Genomic DNA, 22,855 nt, shown 5'->3' with positions numbered 1-22,855 from the left:
CCCGCACTTTTTTACTATGAAGCCACGTTGATGTAACACGTGGCTTGGCATTGTCTTGCTGAAATAAGCAGGGGCGTCCATGGTAACGTTGCTTGGATGGCAACATATGTTGCTCCAAAACCTGTATGTACCTTTCAGCATTAATGGCGCCTTCACAGATGTGTAAGTTACCCATGTCTTGGGCACTAATACACCCCCATACCATCACAGATGCTGGCTTTTGTTCTTTGTTTGTTTTTTTTGTTTTGCTTAGTTTTTTTTGTTTGCTCCATGCTTTTTTAACCTGTAAAGCACTTTGGTCAATCTAAAAAGTTGTTGAAAATGTGCTATATAAATAAAGTTGACTTGACTTGACTTTTCAACTTTGCGACTATAACAATCCGGATGTTTTTTGTCCTCTTTGGTCCGGAGGACACAACGTCCAGTTTCCAAAAACAATTTGAAATGTGGACTCGTCAGACCACAGAACACTTTTCCACTTTGTATCAGTCCATCTTAGATGAGCTCAGGCCCAGCGAAGCCGATGGCGTTTCTGGGTGTTGTTGATAAACGGTTTTCGCCTTGCATAGGAGAGTTTTAACTTGCACTTACAGATGTAGCGACCAACTGTAGTTACTGACAGTGGGTTTCTCAAGTGTTCCTGAGCCCATGTGGTGATATCCTTTACACACTGATGTCGCTTGTTGATGCAGTACAGCCTGAGGGATCGAAGGTCACAGGCTTAGCTGCTTACGTGCAGTGATTTCTCCAGATTCTCTAAACCCTTTGATGATATTACGGACCGTAGATGGTGAAATCCCTAAATTCCTTGCAATAGCAGGTTGAGAAAGGTTTTTCTTAAACTGTTCAACAATTTGCTCACGCATTTGTTGACAAAGTGGTGACCCTCGCCTCATCCTTGTTTGTGAATGGCTGAGCATTTCATGGAATCTACTTTTATACCCAATCATGGCACCCACCTGTTCCCAATTTGCCTGTTCACCTGTGGGATGTTCCAAATAAGTGTTTGATGAGCATTCCTCAACTTTATCAGTATTTATTGCCACCTTTCCCAACTTCTTTGTCACGTGTTGCTGGCATCAAATTCTAAAGTTAATGATTATTTGCAAAAAAAAAAAGTTTATCAGTTTGAACATCAAATGTGTTGTCTTTGTAGCATATTCAACTGAATATGGGTTGAAAATGATTTGCAAATCATTGTCTTGTTTATATTTACATCTAACACAATTTCCCAACTCATATAGAAATGGGGTTTGTACAAGTAAAGTGTAGAGGTAATAAAATCTACTCACTGTATACTTTAGCGGAAAAAGGTGGTACATGTCTCTAACCAGGTGCTCTTCAAGGTAGCGACACAAAAATGAACAAAAAATGAATGAACTAAAGTGTAAAATAAAATAATTACTTCATAATTTACCACCGGGCGGTTGTCCAAGGAAAATAGCTTCTGAAGCAAGGCTGATGGTATGAAATCTAGAATTACATGAGATAAGATATATTTCCATCTATTTTATGATGCACTGTTCTTCAGCACAGCCATTTAGGCAGCACTTGCACCCCTAACCAAAAGATGTGATGTTGGTCAAGTCTGCTAAGGCTTTTCCCAGCCAGGCTTTTTCTTTTGAAAGACCACAAACAAATCTACCAATTATATAGGTGGATTTAAAAAAAAATCTCTGTTGGCAATATTTGCATCATAAATCACGATAAAAGCTAACATGGAATATTTGACTGTGTGTGTGTTTTTCAGCCGCTTTGCCAGCATCAGCAGACAATTAGCGGCTCGCTATGGCAGGTTAGGAGTGGAGTGGCACAGGGATTTGGCATTTTATCCTGCACAGCCTGACGCCTTCTGTTCCTTAATTAAAGGAACTACCTACAGGGAGGAATACATTTAAACTACACTTCAGATCAGCTACCTATTAAAGAAGGTGGGGATGTTAATAGTTCATTATTGGATCCAAACATCAACATGCCATCTCCATCGAGGAATTGCAATTTGCATTTAATGTTCTACACAGTAAACCGTGAGTTGTAAACTAGAGGATGAACTAAGAACTAAAATATTTTAACCAAAAGACTAAAAACCTACACACAGTCCAAACGGCACCCCTTAGTCACAGCCCTTTTGACACCACATCCTGCAAACAAGGTCTTTTTATATCCTTGTCCAAGGCAGCTTGCTCAAAAAGGAAACTACAGCTGAAGGAAAATATTATGCTGGAGCAGCAATGTGACACAAAATGACCCACTGAACCAGTAAAAAGATTTCTAATTATTTTTCTCTTTGCCTTCAACAATATATTAATTTATTTTGTTGCATTTTTGTTGTGTATCCACTTGAAAATAAACAGTTTTAAGATGTATATATGACCGTGTGAAAATGCTGTTATGTTTTCTTCTGTGTGCATAGTGAAACACAGTGATTGATGGTTACCATCTGGTTGCCTTACTGAGGGCAGTTACGATCCGTTTTGTCTCTGTTGAGAAAAGGCCTCATTATATTGAAGAAGACTGTCTTTAAAACTCCACCCTTTGTTTAATGAAAATAAATTAGCCAGCAAGATTGCCTATCTACACAAAGTCTTGATTATCCATTTATTTTTTCCATATTCTTCAACTCAACCTCAATTATTTTTAGTCAGAAAAGATAAAAATGCCAATTTCCAAGTATTAACTGCAACAGCTTTGTGCATTTTTTGGGGGGTTAGAGTTTAATTCAAGTGCTTCAGCCTCTGTGAATAAGGTTACAAATGATTCAGTATGTATTCATCTGGCTTGCTTTTAACATAAGGAATAGTACTTTAATTGCTCACCCCATAATTTAATTAGTTCAATGTAGAACACAAAAACTTTTCAGAAAGTCAAAAAATCTAGTTAGTGTGATGAGGCATATCAAGTTACATTGTTCAAAATCCTTTTCATGGTATAGCCGTTTCAGGGTTTCCCCTTAGTTGATCCACCAAAACCTGACTTGAAATATACACTTTAAGGGCCTGATTTACTAAGATACAAATACCACACGCTAAATAGCGGATGCAAACTATAAAATTGCAAGTACTATTAGTGAGAGTGTTGCGTGTGATCCACTAGGACTGTGTGCGCTGAAGATGTGCCCTGGGAAATGCTAGTATTTACTGCTAGCATGTGCTGGAATGTTCCAGATACAACAAAATGCATAAGAAATGTGTTTTTTCATATACAGTGTACTGTTTGAAAAAACAAACGTCATTAAACCACCAAAACGCATCAATTGAAGCCCCTTAAATCATCTAGAAGCCATAAATTTAGAAAACAATATTGCTGAATAAACAGTATGTCAAATATTCTTTATTTTTGATAGTTCACATATGTTGACAAGGACGGAGCTGCAGCGTGATCACCTCTTTTCTCATAGCTACTGTATTTCTGCGCAACTGCCAGTTTGCGCATCCTTTTTAGACATATTAATGATGGACGCAAAACAGCAACGGCAAATTTTTTTTACTCTTGATAAACCACACTCCATCCATCCATCCATTTTCTACCAGAGTTACAAGGGGTGCTGGTGCCTGTGTGTGCCATATAATTTTATTAGCTTTTTTTCCTCCCAGTATTTTGGCTGTTCTGATAATCAGCATATATACTGCATATTGATAAAAAGAGACACGCAATCCTCTGTTTGCACGTTTTAATATATGCAAACTTTTAGTAGATCAGGCCGTAGGCATTTTGTTTTAAGTCAAGTTTTGGTGGGAAGCTGTGCTTTAGATATGTCATGTTAAGGATTTCCAACAGTATATAACTTACCTCGTCACACTCGAGATGGGCATTTCTGTAAAATTAATGTGAAAACTAATGGGAACTATCAATTACACAATTATTAATTTTAAATATAATATCAATACTAATTTAAATGGGCTAAATTTCCAAACTGTTGTCTATACTGATATGTTAATTTATTTCATTTTTCAATTTATTTAACACATAAACATTTAATGCTTTGTTATAATACAAAATATATGAAAGACCATTGCTGATGTAACATAGTTCGTCTTTTGATTGAAAATGAATGGGGGCTGGTAGCAACCCATGTACATCCCTTGCTCCAAGATGTGAGCAGCAATCAGTTTAATGATTACTTATAAGTTATGTTTGAGAAGCATTAAATTTATTGTCATACCATCAAACATGAGATGGTACACAATTTAGTACCTGAGGTCCCAGATTTAACCTAGTGATTACCACAAGAACAATAGTAAGTAAAAAAACCCAAACCAGTGAAGTTGGCACGTTGTGTAATTTGTAAATAAAAACAGAATACAATGATTTGCAAATCCTTTTCAACTTATATTCAATTGAATAGACTGCAAAGACAAGATATTTAATATTCGAACTGAGAAACTTAAATTTTTTTTTGCAAATAATCATTAACTTAGAATTTAATTACAGCAACAAATTGCAAAAAAGTTGGCACAGGGGCATGTTATCACTGTGTTACCTAGCCTTTCCTTTTAGCAACACTCAGTAAACGTTTGGGAACTGAGGAGACACATTTTTGAAGCTTTTCAGGCGGAATTATTTCCCATTTTTGCTTGATGTACAGCTTAAGTTGTTCAACAGTCCAGGGTCTTCGTTGTGGTATTTTAGGCTTCATATTGCGCCACACATTTTAAATGGGAGACAGGTCTGGACTACAGGCAGGCCAGTCTAGTACCCGCACTCTTTTACTATGAAGCCACGCTGTTGTAACACGTGGCTCGACTTTGTCTTGCTAAAATAAGCAGGGGCGTCCATGATAACATTGCTTGGATGGCAACATATGTTGCTCCAAAACCTGTATCTACCTTTCAGCATTAATGGTGCCTTCACAGATGTGTAAGTTACCCATGCCTTGGGAACAAATACACCTACATACCATCACAGATGCTGGCTTTTGAACTTTGCGCCTATAACAATCCGGATGGTTCTTTTCCTCTCTGGTCCGGAGGACACAACGTCCACAGTTTCCAAAAACAATTTGAAATGCGGACTCATCAGACTACAGAACACTTTTCCACTTTGCATCAGTCCATCTTAGATGAGCTCAAGCTCGGCGTTGTTTCTGAGTGTTGTTGATAAATGGCTTTCTTTTGGCATAGTACAGTTTTAACTTGCACTTACAGATGTAGCGAACAACTGTAGTTACTGACAATGGTTTTCTGAAGTGTTCCTGAGCCCATGTGGTGATATCCTTTACACACTGATGTCGCTTTTTGATGCAGTACCGCCTGAGGGATCGAAGGTCCGTAATATCATCGCTTACGTGCAGTGATTTCTCCAGATTCTCTGAACCTTTTGATGATATTACGGACCGTAGATGGTGAAATCCCTAAATTCCTTGCAATAGCTCGTTGAGAAATGTTGTTATTAAACAGTTTGACAATTTGCTCACGCATTTGTTCACAAAGTGGTGACCCTCACCCCATCCTTGTTTGTGAATGACTGAGCATTTCACGGAAGCTGCTTTTATACGCAATCGTGGCACCCACCTGTTCCCAATTAGCCTATTCACCTGTGGGATGTTCCAAAGTGTTTAATGAGCATTCCTCAACTTTCTTAGTCTTTTTTGCCACTTGTGCCAGCTTTTTTGAAAATGTTGCAGGCATTCAATTTCAAATGAGCTAATTTTTGCAAAAAATAACAAAGTTTACCAGTACAAACGTTAAGTATTTTGTCTTTGCAGTCGATTCAATTGAATATAGGTTGAAAAGGATTTGCAAATCATTATATTTTGTTTTAATTTAAGATTTTTACTGGTTTTGGGGTTTGTACATTGTAATTTAAATAGAATAGGATATACATATATTCAATGTCAGCATTTACACAATTAAGACGCTAAGCTTTGTAAAAATAAACATTTGGCGTAAATTGGATGATTGGCCATTACCATCATTGCCCTGCACAGACAGCCACACCTGTGGCGCATATCCACCCAAAGGAGAGAGAGCCAACGAAAGGATTTAAAAACGGATGCCATGGCCGCCATACCGCTGTTGAACTGATAAGCAAGACCGTACACCCCTCCAAACACTACCCTTGCAATGTAGTGTGCAAAATTGGTGTAGCTTACATAGTTAAAGCAGCAAGTGACGTGAGCGCCCTCCATGTGGCCACATTTCAGCCACAAGCTGCATCGTTAATTGACACATTTATCACTTAAACTATCCCTAGTAGACAGGGACAGTCTGGGTACACCATGAAACAACTTGCTTAGCCATCCTCTGGAAGAGTACTTGACAGGTGCTGCTTATATAGCACATCCGAATCCCTGAGTAGCACTTCATTTAGAACTCAGAGTGAAGAAAAATGTGTGCTTTGCCTGACTTAATGCTAACTGTCACTTAACTATATGACATACTGCACTGATATGGCCCAAGTGCCACATAAATGTATGTGTTAATTTGCTGAGTGCTTCTTAATGCCATTTGCGTGACTGCTGGAGCCATTTGACTAATCTTTATAGGAAAACTCTTCTGCAAACCGAGCCTAACTACGGTACTATTCATGAACATGGTTTCACACAGAAAAGGCTCTGTATTTTGTACACTTAGGAATTAAACTTGTTTTTTTTTATCAAATTGCATCCATTTTATTTTAGACCCACAAAGCAGTTACAGTAGGCCTGTTATATACTGAAAAAACAAGCAATGACTGTGGAGATCACAAAATTGAAAATTGAAGCAGCAGCATTATTTAAGCACAAAGTCGCTACCAAAAATGTGTGGCAACAATCAAATATTTTGTGTCCTGATGTCTGAGATCAAAGTAATGCAGACTATATGAAAACCTAAAACTTTAATATTTTCTGAAAAAGGTAGTTCACATGGCTGACTATGCAGCTGTCGGGAGAGCAATCCCCACTTATTGCCCCATTCACAATCATCCTTTGATTGAATAGTGACCATTATGCCTTTCACTCTAGACCAGCTTCGCTACTAGCTTCCAGCCCTTGCCAACCAGAATAAGTGGTACAGAAAATGTATGTATATTTTAAAGGGTACAGTATGCGCCCACCTCATCATCCTGCTCCCTTCTCCAGGCTGCCTCAGATGTCTGCTGGATCTCCTCCTGGATAACACGGGCATACTCAAAGTCCTGTTCCTCTCTGCAGGACAGCAAGAATAGATTGATTTGTGACATGTTGAAAATAAGACACGACGCAACAGACTGCAAACTATGAATAAGTAAACATACAAGGAAAGGTGAAAGGTTTGGAAAGGCTAATGCTCTTCGATAAGAAAATTTGTCCAAACGTTTGATTCGTACTCTATATTATATGTAAGTACTAAACTTAGTGATCTGAAAAATCGCAAATATACATAATTATGGTATGCAGTTATCACATACAGTCGTCTGGAAGTTTGTCTCAGCAGGGCTCTCTGCTGGGCCTGCTGCTCCTTCTCCTCATCCTGGAGCTGCTTGGCTACACGGATGTCGTTCTGCACCAGCTGGTTCTTCTGGATATTGGTGGTGTAGTACTGCTCAACTGGGTTGGAAACACAAATGTAACAAAAACAATATTCAAACAAAAGTCAGGCTTATGCAAAACAATTTTTTAATTGCGGGATACGTTTTTATGTCAGTCGTCTTGAGGAAGAACTCTACTCGGATGGTCTATAAAGTTAAAGATTGTGTATAAGACCTGAGCCGGACACAAAAAAGGCAGAATAGTGGACTATGGAATGTGGAGGCTTGACTGTTTGGTGGAGGGATAATAGATCCCTTCCTCGGTATAACTGAGGTATCCTTGAGCAGGACACCAAATTTCCCAATAGGATTTAGGTCAGGCATAGAAGGGGTCTCCTGAGATATTTGCTTGCTAACCAAGCATTGAAGTACATTGACGCGTGAGATGGAGCGTTGTCCTGCATCAAGAACGTTTCTGAATGTGTTTTCTGTACCAGTGATTGACAAATGTATTTTCTTTTTATTTGCAATTCAGCTGAAACCCAAAATGCTCTGAATAGTCCATCCTTGATGATACCTTCCCATACAAATATCACTCTACCACATTGTTGGTTCCTGAGTTGAAGTGGTGCAATTTAATATCCATTAGTGCCACATGTTCATCCCTCTGGTCTATCAAGAGTAACTCTTGTTTAATCGGTCTACAAAACCGTAAAGGTATTTCTTCGGCCCAATCTTGACACTTCCACTTAAGTCGTCGGCAGTGGTCCTAGATCACTCGCCTTGACCATACCCAAAACTGAGCATGAAATCTCTTGTAATATTGCACACGTTGGCAAGGGTTGCTGTTCCCAAATATGTTATCACTGATTGGTTGCTGGTAGCTTCATATCAAATTTTTCGTCAAGTCTTTAGTAATTTACTTACTTCTGTACAAACCTGCTGACTATTTGAAACAATATGGTTGCTTGTCCAGTGGTCAGGTCTCAATATGTATAACTACAGTACTTTAGGAGTATTATTCTATCCATTGGACAGGCATTTTAGATGTGTGACATTTCATTGTCAGTTAAACATCTTTATTTTTAATATCTATATAAGGATAAGAACAAAATACTTGATTTATACTTGTGCATGCAGTGTAAATCTGACATCTGTCATTATTCAGTCTTTAATTATAAAACCATTGTATCTGAGAACGAACATGTTTAGCTAAAGTCTCAGTAACTCTTAGTCAGGGGTGTAAAACCTTTTTCAGCAAGGGGGGCATTCAGAAAAATGTAAAGACACGGAGGGCCGCTTTGATACATTTTGTATATTAACGATGCTAAAAGCAAATAAATGTATATGAGTATATGCTAAGCTAGCTGATTAAAACATCATTTATGTTAAAGGTAACATAGGAAATTAGAGTAATATAACCAGGGCTGTCTAAAACAACGGTTATTTGTGACTAACCACAAACAAATTGTTGAGTATTAAACTCTGCGACTGTTTTTTTCGGATATTGACCACGTTGGGGTTCCGGTCAGAGAACACACAGTCATCATTTGGACTCCTCCAACTTTAATGGTGCATATTGGTGTAGGTTTATTTAGTTAGTTAGTTAGTATCTGTCAGTGGCGTGCGGTGAGGTTAATGTCTGGTGAGGCACTGCATCATCAGTCAGATTTACAAACATATGAACCCTAAATAGTATCTTATTCACCATGTGATTGGCAGCAGTTAACAGGTAATGTTTAAAAGCTCATACCAGCATTTTTTACACATACAAACTAGCACACAAAAAAGCACATTTAATAAAAAAAACATTATTATGGTCTTACATTTCTTGCTGGACATCCACACATCCAGCCTTTGCGTGTGTACTACGCCGTTTGAAAAGAACGGGTCTTCTGTCCCGAAGTCAAAAGCAAACCTTTTAGCTCCGGCGTTGGTCTACCTCTAATTATTACCTCCTGCTTCGATTGAAAGTCCAGTTTAAAAACTGTTTTATTTTACATATGTAATCCTCCATGTTTTTAATAAAAGTTCAGGCGAGAGGAAATAAAAAAAACGCTGCACTTATTATTGCTAACTTTTTTTTTTTTCTTCTGCGGCAAGGAATGATCTCTGGGATCACTACCGCCCTCTACCACCAGGAGGCCGGATTACTGCGAGCCTCAGCCAGTATGTCTTTTGCAGCAGTTTTATGAATGCTCAGCTGAAGAAATACGTTACACACATACAGTTGTTGACAAAGTACACTGTACATTATATACCTCAGCTATAGTGATGGGTTGATGAGGCCTCATGAAGCGTTTCGACACATTGCAAAACTGTATTGATACTGTGTCACTAAATACTGACATCTGCTGGACATTAAAAATCCCTACAGGCAACCTATGGACCGACTCAACTGACACTGATTTTATGACCTAGTATATACAATAATATAAACCAAGTCAGTAGTACAGCTGTCACACAGTAGGTCGACATTCTACTTACTTTCCTGCTCCTGCAGATTATGTGCCAACACACCATCTTCCAACACAGCAAAACTCTGCCGCACTGAAACAGCAGGAAAACAATACTTCAAGAGTAATTTCCAACATTTAATGAGCATAGATGAGATGTATTAAATGGGATGTAAATAGAATGGATGAACGAGCGTTCACTGGTTCAGCTTGTGGTGAATGTTAATGTATACAGTACCTAAGAAGAGCATTCCTTAACATATGGAAATAAAAGGAACCATCCGCCCGTCACTCTGGAATTAATTCATTCATATGATGGGTTTACCTTTACGCTTGGCAGTGTTACAGACAAACATACAAGAGCCCACTGTTGCCACGGCACTAAAAATGTTTCTATAGACGACTGTTCTCATTTAGACTATGTTCACACTGCACAATGCCCAATTTAGGATTTTTTGTTAAATATGATCTTTTTATGTAGTCGTTACCATGGGATTTTCGGTACTTGAAAATTGGCATCTGTACGCCACAGTACACATTTTTGGTACTTTTGTGTGTGTTTATGTGGTTATGATTTAATTTGTTTAATAATAAAATATGTTTATTTCATTTAACAGCTGATAATGAAAACTGTGCCGTCCAGTTATTATAGATTGTTTGTTCAACTTCTGAGTCTCATTTGCAAGTATGCATTAATTTCAGTTTGACCTAGGTGTGTCTCTGTAATCAGGAAGTTGTCTTTGCAATTAAGTTAAATTACATTATTACATTAAGTTTGTTGTGTTGTTGAGCCCTACACAATGTTTGTACTCCAGGTATTGTACTAGTTACACACCAGCTGTTGGTTACAATGTGCATCTTAGATGTAGTGTTGTTTACTGCATTTGAAACTGTTGATTTCGGCATGTAATAATGCTAATACTAATCAGTAGCATATACTGTATATGGCATATTCACTGTAAATTAACATCACATTAGTGAAATTTGAAAAGTGGCGACTTATTTTTGAATGCTTTCTGACCATCAGGCATGCATTGTTGGCATTGAAAATGACAACATTACCTAGAGCAGGGGTCGGCAACCCGCGGCTCCGGAGCCGCATGCGGCTCTTTGACCACCCTGATGCGGCTCAGCTGCATACTTGCCCAGAAATCTCCCGGGGCAAATATATTTTCACCCTATTAACAATAATAAGGGCGTGCCGTGATGGCACAGCATTTAACGCCCTCTACAACCTGTACAAACAGCGTGCCAGCCCATTTACATGTTGTATGCAGCTTTTGCTTGCACACATAAGTGACAGCAAGGCATACTTGGTCAACAGCCATACAGGTTACACTGACGATGGCCGTATAAAACAACTTTAACACTGTTACAAATATGCGCCACACTGTCAACCCACACCAAACAAGAATGACAAACACATTTCGGGAGAACATCCTCACCGTAACACAACATAAACACAACAGTACAAATACCCAGAATCCCATGCAGCACTAACTCTTCCGGGCTACATTATACACCCCCGCTACAACCAAACCCCGCCCCCCCACACATCAACAACCCCCCCTCCGTGCGTCGGTTGAGGTGGGCGGGGTTTGGTGGTAGCGGGGGTGTATATTGTAGCCCGGAAGAGTTAGTGCTGCATGGGATTCTGGGTATTTGTATTCGGTGACCACAGATGAAGCGCTAGCTGTCCAAAGTCGGGACCCAGGGTGTCTCTGTCTCCGCTCAAGATGATCTCCTGCTGGCCCCACTATGGACTGGACTCTCACTATTATGTTAGATCCACTATGGACTGGACTCTCACAATGTTATGCTAGATCCACTCGACGTCCATTGCACCGGTCGCCCGGTCCCCTCCAAGTTTTCTCATTGTCATCCCATTGGGTTGAGTTATTTCTTGTCTTGATGTGGGATCTGAGCCGAAGATGTCGTTGTGGCTTGTGCAGCCCTTTGAGACACTCGTGATTTAGGGCTATATAATTAAACATTGATTGATTGATTGATTATTTATTTACTTACTTATCACTGTTGTGTTACAAATAGAGGACAAACAAATGGGTTAAAACTGCTATATACGAAAAGGAGTAGGATTAAATAAGTTCTGCTTCTTCCTACTGTTTTTCGGACATGCTGTAATGAAACTGGAAATATGTGATGTATTACCTTGTAATTGTATGCATGTCTGAAATAAACTGACACCAACCAAAACTTAGCCGCGTTTTGATGATGTACAGGTCAGTTTAAGAGCTAAAACTGCTGTTGCCTCGGATATATATAAGACTAATGATTCCAAACAAATTTTAATTTTTTTTTTCTGAATTGTACAGTCCAGACTAACATGAGAAAAATCAGATAACTGTCAAATAAGGGCAAAAAACACAAATGGCCTGCAGTGTGAACATACAGTAATATTATTGCACACAAAAAACGAATGGTGCTCAATGTTGGTTTGCATTTTTTTAACATGAATGTGTTCAATCCGCACAAACCTCAAGAGAGCTGCAACTCACATGCATCACATTATAGCACCCATTTAGCCTATTCTAAATGTCTCCCAGATGTTAAAACTGTATGTACATTTAAATCTCTAAGCTTCTTGTAAATACAAAGGTGTTTACTTATTAAGAGCTGTACACCTCCCAGATCTCCTTCTGTTTTGTACCAGTACTATTATCTACGTTACTTCTGGATATTTAGAAAAAGAAAACATAACCATTTTTAATTTTAGCGATCCTTCTTAGTTCCACTGTAATCTGGCTAAAGCACAATTCTGCCAGTGATGAACACATTAATCTCAAATTGTGTCATGGGTACAAGGTTTACTACCATCCTAAACATGCATTAAGTTTACAGCCAAGTCTGCATTATTGCAAGTGCTGCAAGTGCAACTCAACAGCAAACCAAACCTATGTTGTTTCCTCCATCTTATCTAACTTGCAGATACCCTGTCTGACTAAAACACCTACCTTGTGTCTAATCCCCTTAAGAGATGGTCAAAGTAGACTGGGTCACGTCTGGAGAGACATCAACTCTGCTTACATTCATGCTTCAACACTCAGAGCCTGATCTACTAAAGGTTTCCGTGTACTAAAACATGTGTAAACTTGATATCACACAGAAAGCTGTTCTACTAAATTTGTGCGAAGAGGATTGCGCCTCTTAAGGGAGTCTGCCGTCTTCATGAATGTGGAGAAAATATGCTGATCATCAGAATGATGAGGAGATGCAAATATAATCATTCAGCACGCGCAATGTGACTTATCAAAGCTTCTCTATTTAGCACATCTGAAATCTACATGCAAACTGACACAGTTACGCTCATTTTCTTTCTCACAGGGTTCCCTGTCAATCATGGCGATTGACACGTCCACATGTGTGTGTCAACACATTTGTACTGTCATAGACAAAAAATGCAGACATGTCTTCTATTTAGCATTACCCTTTTGTAATTTTATAACTGCTGGATGACTTAAAGTACTAATAGAGTGGAAAAACAAGTTGCCTCTCTATTAAAGCTGATCATATATATCTGATTTATGACACCAAAAGACTTCTAAAGTTTGCGAATAAATACATGTGATCAAAATACTATCTATTTCACGGAGCCATTTTGAGACATAATGAGGAAGCCAGTCAGGTGACCGCGCTAGGAACCAAAGATCCCTTGCCTATCAACAACAAGCAGACTTTGTGAGAGCCAACAATTATTACTTTTGGAAAAAAATGTATCAAGGACCTTATAGTTTTGAGTCCGAATACAAAGAGGATGAGCAATAAGTTTGAGAAGACGAGTAATGGATGCAGTTTTATTGTGACACTAGCATCAGCAGCATTGCTAGGTGATAACCATACCAACAAACAATAACAAACCAGAATAAAACAACCACTTACTGTAATATTTCCACTCTCAATTAAATAGATATTCAATCGCAATCCTCTTAAAGGGTTAAAAAAAAGTTCCTGCAGGAAGGTGGGTTTTGGTGGTAGCGGGGGTGTATATTGTAGCCCGGAAGAGTTAGGGTTGCAAGGGATTCTGGGTATTTGTTCTGTTGTGTTTATGTTGTGTTACGGTGCGGACGTTCTCCCGAAATGTGTTTGTCATTCTTGTTTGGTGTGGGTTCACAGTGTGGCGCATATTAGTAACAGTGTTAAAGTTGTTTATACGGTCACCCTCAGTGTGACCTGTATGGCTGTTGATCAAGTATGTCTTGCAGTCACTTTCGTGTGTATGCAGAAGCCGCATGCAACATGTGACTGGACTGGCACGCTGTTTGTATGGTGAAAAAGCGGACGCGTCGACAGGTTGGAGAGGACGCTAAAGGCAGTGCCATCACGGCACGCCCTTAATATTGTTGTCCGGCTGAAAATCGGGAGAATGGTTGCCCCGGGAGATTTTTGGGAGGGGCACTGAAATTCGGGAGTCTCCCGGAAAAAACTGGAGGGTTGGCAAGTATGACTCCGATATGCAACAAATGTGGGTAAAACCAGCATTTTTATGCAGCTTTGGAGTCTGTATCAATCAGCGAGTGTGCAGGTGAATCTAATGTTGTGACCAGGTGAATCTATATACTGTATCTAATGCTGTGACCGGGTGAATGAATACACTGTTGAACTTTATTTTAGACTGTGTCTGAAAAAAAAAAATTGCGGTGACAATTGTCTTCAAGATGTATATTTAACAATGTACATTTTCAGAAGATAAATTGATACTTTTGTAGAGTGTGGGATAGGGGCTCGGCGGTATACTAGTATTATAGTGAATACCGGTATATTTTAAAAAGTGGTATATATTTGAAACCATAACCCCACCCCGGTATCTTTTGATGTGCCTTTGCTCTTCTCTGCGCCTTACAGACAAAAAAAGGACATTCCCTTTGGCTTACCCCCGCCCACTGCACATTTACGTAGGCTTCTCTGACACACAAGGATGCTCCACAACAGAACTTTTCAAATAAATATGGCGCCCCCGCGCTGACTTTTCGACTCCTGAGTGATGCAATGTTTTGGTCAGCAACAACATTTGGCTATTAGTGACTGATTACAGCTTTATTTCTATCCATCTATCCATTTTCTACCGCTTGTCTCTCTTAAGGTCACGAGGGGTGCCAGAGCCTATCCCAGCTGCACTTGGGCGGATGATGGGGTACACCCTGGACAAGTCGTCACTTCATCGCAGGGCCAACACAGATAGACATACACCTATTTGCTTGACAATGTATATTTCTCTTTCTAACAACTTTATCACTAAGCTCATTTGTTTGTTGTTCACAAGTTGTAAGCGACTTAGCTTAGGAGCTAGCATTAGCGCCTCTCCGCTGCTTGCCCGGTGTCTCAAATATTTAGCGACACCTCGGCTTAAAAGTGCCTCTCCCTGTAGCCTGTGCGGACTAAGCTACTGTAGTATATCAACTGGGTGGCTGAAAAGTAGTTTTAAACTTAGCAGCCAGCGGCTTTCACCGCAGTGAGCGAGTAGAAGCTCCATCTATCCCAATGCACAAGTGTGAGGCTATGAACCTAACGTTAGTGAACAAAATGAATGCTTTGACAGAGTAAGGGCTAACTAATTACTTTATAAGAATAAACAACATTTTACTACTTAAAACACTAATAATCTGAGTACTTTCAACACTGGTTATCTAGCCATAAAACACCTAGGCAACCTGAAGCACTTTGCACATTTTTTAAGATACCGGTATATACCGTATGCTGCCATTTAGACTAAAAATGCAGTGGCATCAGATTTGGTCCATATCGCCCAGCTCTAGGATGGAGCATGGTTTCATTTGCAATCTGGGAATGCTTTCAGAAACAAACATCTTGCAGACACATGCAGAAAATGTGTTATAAATGTGACTGTGGAGCAAAAGTCATGGAACATGTACACCAAATATCATCAAACATACAGTATTGTATCTAGACAAATAAGTGTTTTAAATGTAGATTAAAATCATCGTAATGGAATCAACATTTTGTACAAACTGTTTCCATAGCATCCAAAAGATTTACTAGTCATTGCAAAGGTAGATAAAATAAATAAAAAATACATTAAAAGGTGCAGTAATTAGTTAATCATGGAGGGCCAGAAATAAATATGAACTACAGTGGCATCTGTTCCCATGTTTGCGTCATATGAATGCTGCCAGGAAAATGTAAATAGTGTACATTTTAGGGCTGCAGTTATCGATTATTTTAGTAATCTATTGATTAATTTGTTTGATTATTCGGGTGATCTGATAAAACACTTTATAGCCTCTATGTATATTTTAGGAACAATTGTTACACAAAAAATGTTTTGCTTGCTATGATTTTCATTCTTTTTGATAATAAATGCACATCATCAACATTAAAATTACAATTTTAAAGTGTGCATTAATAAAAATACACACATGTATTAACTCTCTCTGAGCTGTTCACCACCACATAGGTCATGGCACACACACACACACACACACACACACCCACACACACCACCCCTTAAGTGTACCGTATTTTTCGGATTATAAGTCGCAGGGGGTGCGATTTATACTCTGGAGCGATTTATGTGTGAAATTATTAACACATTACCGTAAAATATCAAATAATATTATTTATCTCATTCGCGTAAGAGACTAGGCGTATATCAGCAATCGTCACACACGTCAACCAATAAAAATTTGGCGGGGGCGGGTGATGGCAGAAGTGCATCGTGAAAAAAAGATGCTACCTGCTACTTCCGTACCTATGAAAATTGATAATTTCAACATTGGCGGTAACTTATAAAAACTGTTACTTTTATGCGTCATATAACGTACACTGGTCACATTGGTCACTATTCTTTATTTATTTTAAATTGCCTTTCAAATATCTATTCTTGGTGTTGGATTTTATTAAATACATTTCCCCAAAAAATGCGACTTATACTCTAGTGCGACTTATATATGTTTTTTCCTTCTTTATTATGCATTTTCGTCCGGTGCGATTTATACTCTAGAGCGATTTATAATCCGAAAAATATGGTACTTAATTGCAGCAGCCCTGCGAAAACTCTGTCTGAATATTTAAAGTTCTGGCACTCCATTCGGTCGGAATTTCATCATTTTTTATTAGTTACACTGTTACATGATTAATCGAAGCAACAAGATATATTTATTAAAGTTTTTTTCTAATCAAATAATTGATTAATCGTTGTAGCATTAGTAAACGTATATACTTTTTGAGTGTGTTTACTTTTAATTTCCTTGACATGAGAGAAATAACTAAATGTTCCTGGAAGTTTACTCATTTGCCATAAGCGCGTAAATCAGACTCATTTGCAACTAATCTCTTTGGATCAGTAAAAAAAAATCCCACTAAAATGACAAAACTTTTAATCTTCTGGATTCGGAGATACACCCACACTGACTTGCCATTGCTTGATTTCTACCAAACAAAATTACTTAGTAATTTACAAGCTTCATTCTTACTCAACCATACACAACCTGCCTACACAATACACATTAGATTTCAATGTTAATGTCTTCTCAGTTGATACTGTCAGTTAGACTTGGGGTGTCTCTTCATTGTCTGTATATAGGAACTTGTTACCCAACTGCCCTCTGAAGTTGATCTAAATTCAAATTAAGCTGGGTTTCCTCTTAAGGCAGAACTGTAATTTTTCGCTTATTGTTCACAATCATTATGAAAGACATGACGACGGATGTTATTTTTTTTAATGCATTCAAATTAATAAATAAACGCGATCAAAAGTTTGCTTACAATGGAGCCTATGAGAGCTGCTCAATTCTGCCTATAAAGCCCTTAAAAACATCCAAACACCTCCATTAAGGTTTTATATACATGATGTAAGTATATATGTAATGTAGTAACAGGCACATTTATAATAACATTTAATATTTACGTATTTTTGGTCATTTTAAGCATACGTGGCGCATTCATCTCGTTTGAATAGTTTTTTCTTCATCACTGGTTATTAGTCACTGCAGACGTCATGAAAGCCAACAAACATAATAAAACATCACTTACTGTACATTGTCTGCTCTCATTAGAATGCTGACTGCTTGTATGTTCATATATTGCCATTTAGATGAAGAATGTTTTATAATCCTCATGAAGAAAAGGGATGGGTGTATTTTTATGTCGTTCTGGCCATTTTTGGGTCCTAAATGGCTGTCAAAATGTACCAACTTTTCGGATTACATCCTCAGCCATCTATTTGCTAGGTGAGAGGCATGATTAATGATCTACAATAAACTTCCAAGGAGCAGGGAAGCGAGGAACCAGCAGAACCCTCGATGATGTAAACATAGGGACACATGGTAAGGATCACGTCACCGCTATAAATAGTTTGTCTGTGTTAGTGCTTACAATACATCAACATCACTAATACTTGGATACTTTTCAAGTCACGAAATGTAAATGGAGTATTGTTTGTGCTTTTTGAATGGTTATTCATTGGATTTTATGGGTGGAATGGAGAACCTACCATTGGTCCGCTGTAAGCAGACTTAATTAGAATGCAGTGGGGAAAAAAAATCCATCCGCCGTCATGTTTTTCATAATGATTGAGAACGACAGGCAAAATTCCCCAAAAAGTGAAGTTCCCCTTCAAAGAACCAGTAGAGTGGGAAAAACAAGTTGACTTTATACGCTTATTTGTGTTTCATTGTATCCATTAAACCAACCGTCTAAAATGTCACCAAATGCCACAAATTCTGAATATTCCGCTCCCAACACCTTTGGTAATTTTAGTACATTCTACGTCACTGTAGTATCACTTCTGCACTCCGACCATGTGATTAAATCAGTCGTACTGGAAATATGCAAACATTTGAAAGAGATGTGCTGTTTTTCATTCACACTCCTTACATAAGTCATGAACACATACTTGGCTTTATTATGCAATCGAAATTGTAAATAATGTATTCGCAAACTTTGGAAGTCTTTTGGTGTCATAAATCAAATATATATGATAATAGATCCAATACAGAGGCAACTTGTTTTACCATTCTACTGGAACTTTAATGTAATTGTATGTGGCGCACCGCAACGGCATTTTCATTCCCGCCACACCTTGAAAATAAGTTGTTTTTTTATCTTGAAAACAAAGTAATATAATGTATTGTAGCCCCTTAAAGAAATCACACAAAGTCTGGCATTATTTTTAACTTTTATTACCAATCTTACGATAACAAACGGCACAGCTCGAACAAGTTTTACCTCCCGTGCAAACACTTTCGTCTCTGCGAGTCCGCTCTTCACCATACACCAAACAACACTTCCTCATTCTCCGCCAATTACCTTTACGGTGTTTGTGAACATGGGAAAAATTGACATCAAATCCCAACTACACGAAAATAAAACATTAACACCGGCTGGTCGTTACAGTATGAATTGATATGTATAGCCTATTATTTGCGCACTATTAACAAGTGATGTACCGAAAACTCAACCATCTGAAAAAGACTTAGACTAAAACCGAGCTGCCGAAACCGGATGTAAACAAAACGCACGCCATTGTCTGGAGAATTGTCAGCATGTCTGCAATGTTGACAACATTTTAATATACAGGTATACCAGGTATACTCACGGACAGCGATCTACAAAGTGTGCAAATATTAAGCACAGTTGTGTGATGTCATGTTCGCTGCAGCTCGCCTCTTTTGCCAGGGACTTCAAGGGATAGAAGTTGTCTCTAAACACGAGTACATTTTATAATAACACCAGAAAAAGATGCTAGATTGGCAAGTTTGCTGGTTGTTTTTAATAAAAAACTAACTAAAAGTCTCTAAACACTTGAAAAAATCTCAACAAAGTACATTGTACAATAAGCAGCAACACTTGAAAATAGAGCAAAATGACAATACATATGTGTTAATACTAATTAATAATAACAGATTTGCTTTTAAATGTATGTATATATTTTTTGAGACTTTTTAAAGGAAAAAATATTATTTTAGCAAATTATTCGATGATGTCATGTTGACACGCCCATAACCACACCCCTTGACTATGCCCCCACCGCCACGGGTACTGTATCTTGGCAGTCTAGGGGAAACACTGTTGAGGATATCATTTCTCTAACTCCTTAAAATGTAAAGAGGTGTCTGTAGACATTCAGTCCATAGGGATTACCAATCAGACATTGACAAAATATTTACACTATAAATGACCCCCGGAAGTCTACTCAATGAGTTAACCCATTCCAAAGCAGACATTCATTATTACATACACCTGTCGTGGGCCTTAAGCGACTATCCACTAAATGGATTTCCTAGAGTCCTTATGTTTCCAGTCTGTCAGTAAAGAGGGATTAGTTCATGAATTCAGTGCCGAGTCCCTACTCCCATCTCGACAAAGTGACAGTTCAAGCCATTAATTGACTCCAAATTCAGAGGTTAAGTGCCATCTGTGCTCTCTTGTGGTTGCTCTTTCTTTGTTTCTTGCATTGAACAAAGAGAGCAGAGTCTACCAAGTCAAATACCTTGTGTGTTAAACATACTTGGCCGGTAAATTTGATTATGATTTTCCTCCATCTCTACCCACTTAATACAGTTACCCTCTTAAGTATGTGTGAGGGTGTGTCGGGCTTGCTGGTTAACTTCATTTATTTTTAAACTCTTCACTCACGACAGTTAAATTAGCCAGCCAGGGGAGGGACAGGCGAGCTGTGTGTGCTAAACAGGTTTGGAGGGACATAACAACACAGTGAGGTATTCAGGCAAAGGAAAAAATACACATTAGCTGCAAGTCTGGGGAGAGTATGGTTTATGATTGTGATTTTTAAAAGGTAACGTTTTGCGCATACGTTTGTGTCTGAGACCGAGCAGTGTGTACATTATTAAATGTTTCCATATTTGTTGGTAACTTTTTGTTTTATGTGTTAATGTTTTAGTCAATTCTTAAATATAAATCAGGTCTTCATGTTTGACAAAATGGACTATAACAGCCTGTGAAATTGAATGATTAAGTTCTTTTGAAGCAAGAAGTACAAAGTAACAACCCATCGAGACATTTTTCCTTCATCCTCACAAGCGCCTGGACAGCAACCGCGGGTGACTGTCTACCAAACAAAGAGACTTGCCATAGGAGAAAATGACATGGGTTCTATTTTCAGCCAACATACACCCCCTCAACTACCGCCTACAGACCCTCCTACTCCTGCTCCCTCTCCTCCCTACCAAGGCCTGTTCCTTTCTGCTGCTACAGTTTCGGCAGAACTCCTTACCACTAAATGTCAGTTCATCCCGCAACTCTCCGGTTTGTTGGCAAGCGCAGAGTCAGTCAACTGGTCAACAAAACTAGACTTATGCAGAACAAGGATGTATGGTATTCTGGATCAGTTAGATGGAAAGAAATTAGGAATGGGGAGCTATTGGGGAATTCCAGAGGGAGCCGTGCTGCCTCTGCACATAATGCTATATTGGGAGCAGCAAGACAAGACCCAAAACAGGAACTGATTAGGGGACAGTGAAAACAAAGGCAGCACTAGTCTCTCTGATGGAGAAGTGGGGCACGGGACACCCACTAATCATTGAAGAAAAACAGCGGTCCCAACAGCATAGTCAGACAAATTCATCATGTTAAAGGTCATGATGAGTGAAACTATTAAAACGGACCAGAGAACTGATTAACATACCACAAGAGTGTCGATGAGTTTATAGCAGCATGTTTGTGCACTGGCCCTTGCCAAATAAAGCATGAAAGCTGCACAGTGTGCCCTTTGTGTGAACAGACGAGAGTCGAGTGTTGAATTATCTTGCTCGATAAAAGACATGCAGACCTATTTCCATCCCTGTCATTAGTGTGGATATGCCAATGACTGAGTCAACGAGCTGCACCCTGGCAAGGTTTTCGTACACACAGTAAGACTGCATTTAAGTTACCATGGGTTTTATAGTTAATTTTTTGTGCACCATTTGAAGTTTGTGGTTTTTACACGATAAACTGTGCAGTAATGGCAGTGGCATTCTCCATCCTTCCATTTTCTACCGCTTGTCCCTTTCGGGGTCGCTGGAGCCTATCTCAGCTGCATTCGGGCGGAAGGTGGGGTACACCCTGGACAAGTCGCCACCTCATCGCAGGGCCAACACAGATAGACAGACAACATTCACACTCACATTCACACATTAGAGTCTATTTAGTGTTGCCAATCAATCTATCCCCAGGTGAATGTTTTTTGGAGGTGGGAGGAAGCCGGAGTACCCGGAGGGAACCCACGCAGTCACAGGGACAAACATGCAAACTCCACACAGAAAGATCCCGAGCCCGGGATTAAACTCAGGACCTTCGTATTGTGAGGCACATGCACTAACCCCTTTTCCCCTGTGCTGCCCAGTGGCATTCTAAATCAGAAAAAATATATATTGAAACCAGTGATAAAGAACATTGCCTAAAATGTATCATCCCACTGAAAGACTACTTTAAAAATTGTAAATAAAAATACTTCAAAATGTGATTGCTTTTCCAACACCACATTCATAGTCCATGTCTGACAGAACCAATCATGTTAAATCTACTTTGAGTATATGGACACATTTTTTTGTATAAGAAAACACGGGGTGGCTACTGAAATAACTTTGAAGGAAAAACTCAAGAAGTTTAACTTATCTGATGCCACAAAAACACAAGCTCACACGTATACAATGACCAAAATAGCCTTAATAACTTCTGCTTACAGCTTTAGAACTGACTTGTAACGATGTGAAAACATCCTGAAATGAGGACTGTTGACTCATCTTGTCACACCTCATGTCATCTCAGCAGGGTACTACAGTTTGAAAGTAGGATTCATGGAGAGAGGAGCTGGATTTGCATGTTTAGTTTGTGTGCTCTCACCTTCCTGGACACGGGGGAGGCTAGACTGGTCAATCTGCAGCTCTGCCATCATTGTGCCATCACTGCCTCAGATCCAAAGGAGTTAGCGTCGAGCACCACGACATGGATAAACAAAGTGATTTGTTAACAAACTACGCATGTCTGACAGGTGA

General features: G+C 38.9%; 1 protein-coding gene across 6 annotated transcripts in view; it reads right to left on the bottom strand.

Moving 5' to 3' along the window:
* ccdc187 (coiled-coil domain containing 187) overlaps positions 1-22,855 on the bottom strand; it is a 43,769-nt gene that overhangs the window by 20,416 nt on the left and 498 nt on the right. For 5 of the 6 annotated variants that reach the window (XM_062053323.1, XM_062053326.1, XM_062053325.1 and 2 more), the window contains exons 2-5: positions 22,704-22,765; positions 9,916-9,978; positions 7,369-7,507; positions 7,036-7,126 (exon numbers count right to left, since the gene is read on the bottom strand). In XM_062053323.1, coding sequence (XP_061909307.1) covers positions 7,036-7,126; positions 7,369-7,507; positions 9,916-9,978; positions 22,704-22,755 — 345 coding nt within the window. In that variant the 5' untranslated portion in view covers positions 22,756-22,765. The remainder of the gene's footprint in view (positions 1-7,035; positions 7,127-7,368; positions 7,508-9,915; positions 9,979-22,703; positions 22,766-22,855) is intronic. The other variant, XM_062053324.1, reaches the window with a different exon arrangement.

Source organism: Entelurus aequoreus, linkage group LG07 (assembly GCF_033978785.1).
Source record: "Entelurus aequoreus isolate RoL-2023_Sb linkage group LG07, RoL_Eaeq_v1.1, whole genome shotgun sequence".
In the NCBI taxonomy this organism is placed as follows: domain Eukaryota; kingdom Metazoa; phylum Chordata; class Actinopteri; order Syngnathiformes; family Syngnathidae; genus Entelurus; species Entelurus aequoreus.
The sequence above is the reverse complement of the archived record's forward strand: the minus strand, read 5'-3'. Positions and strand labels throughout refer to the sequence as shown.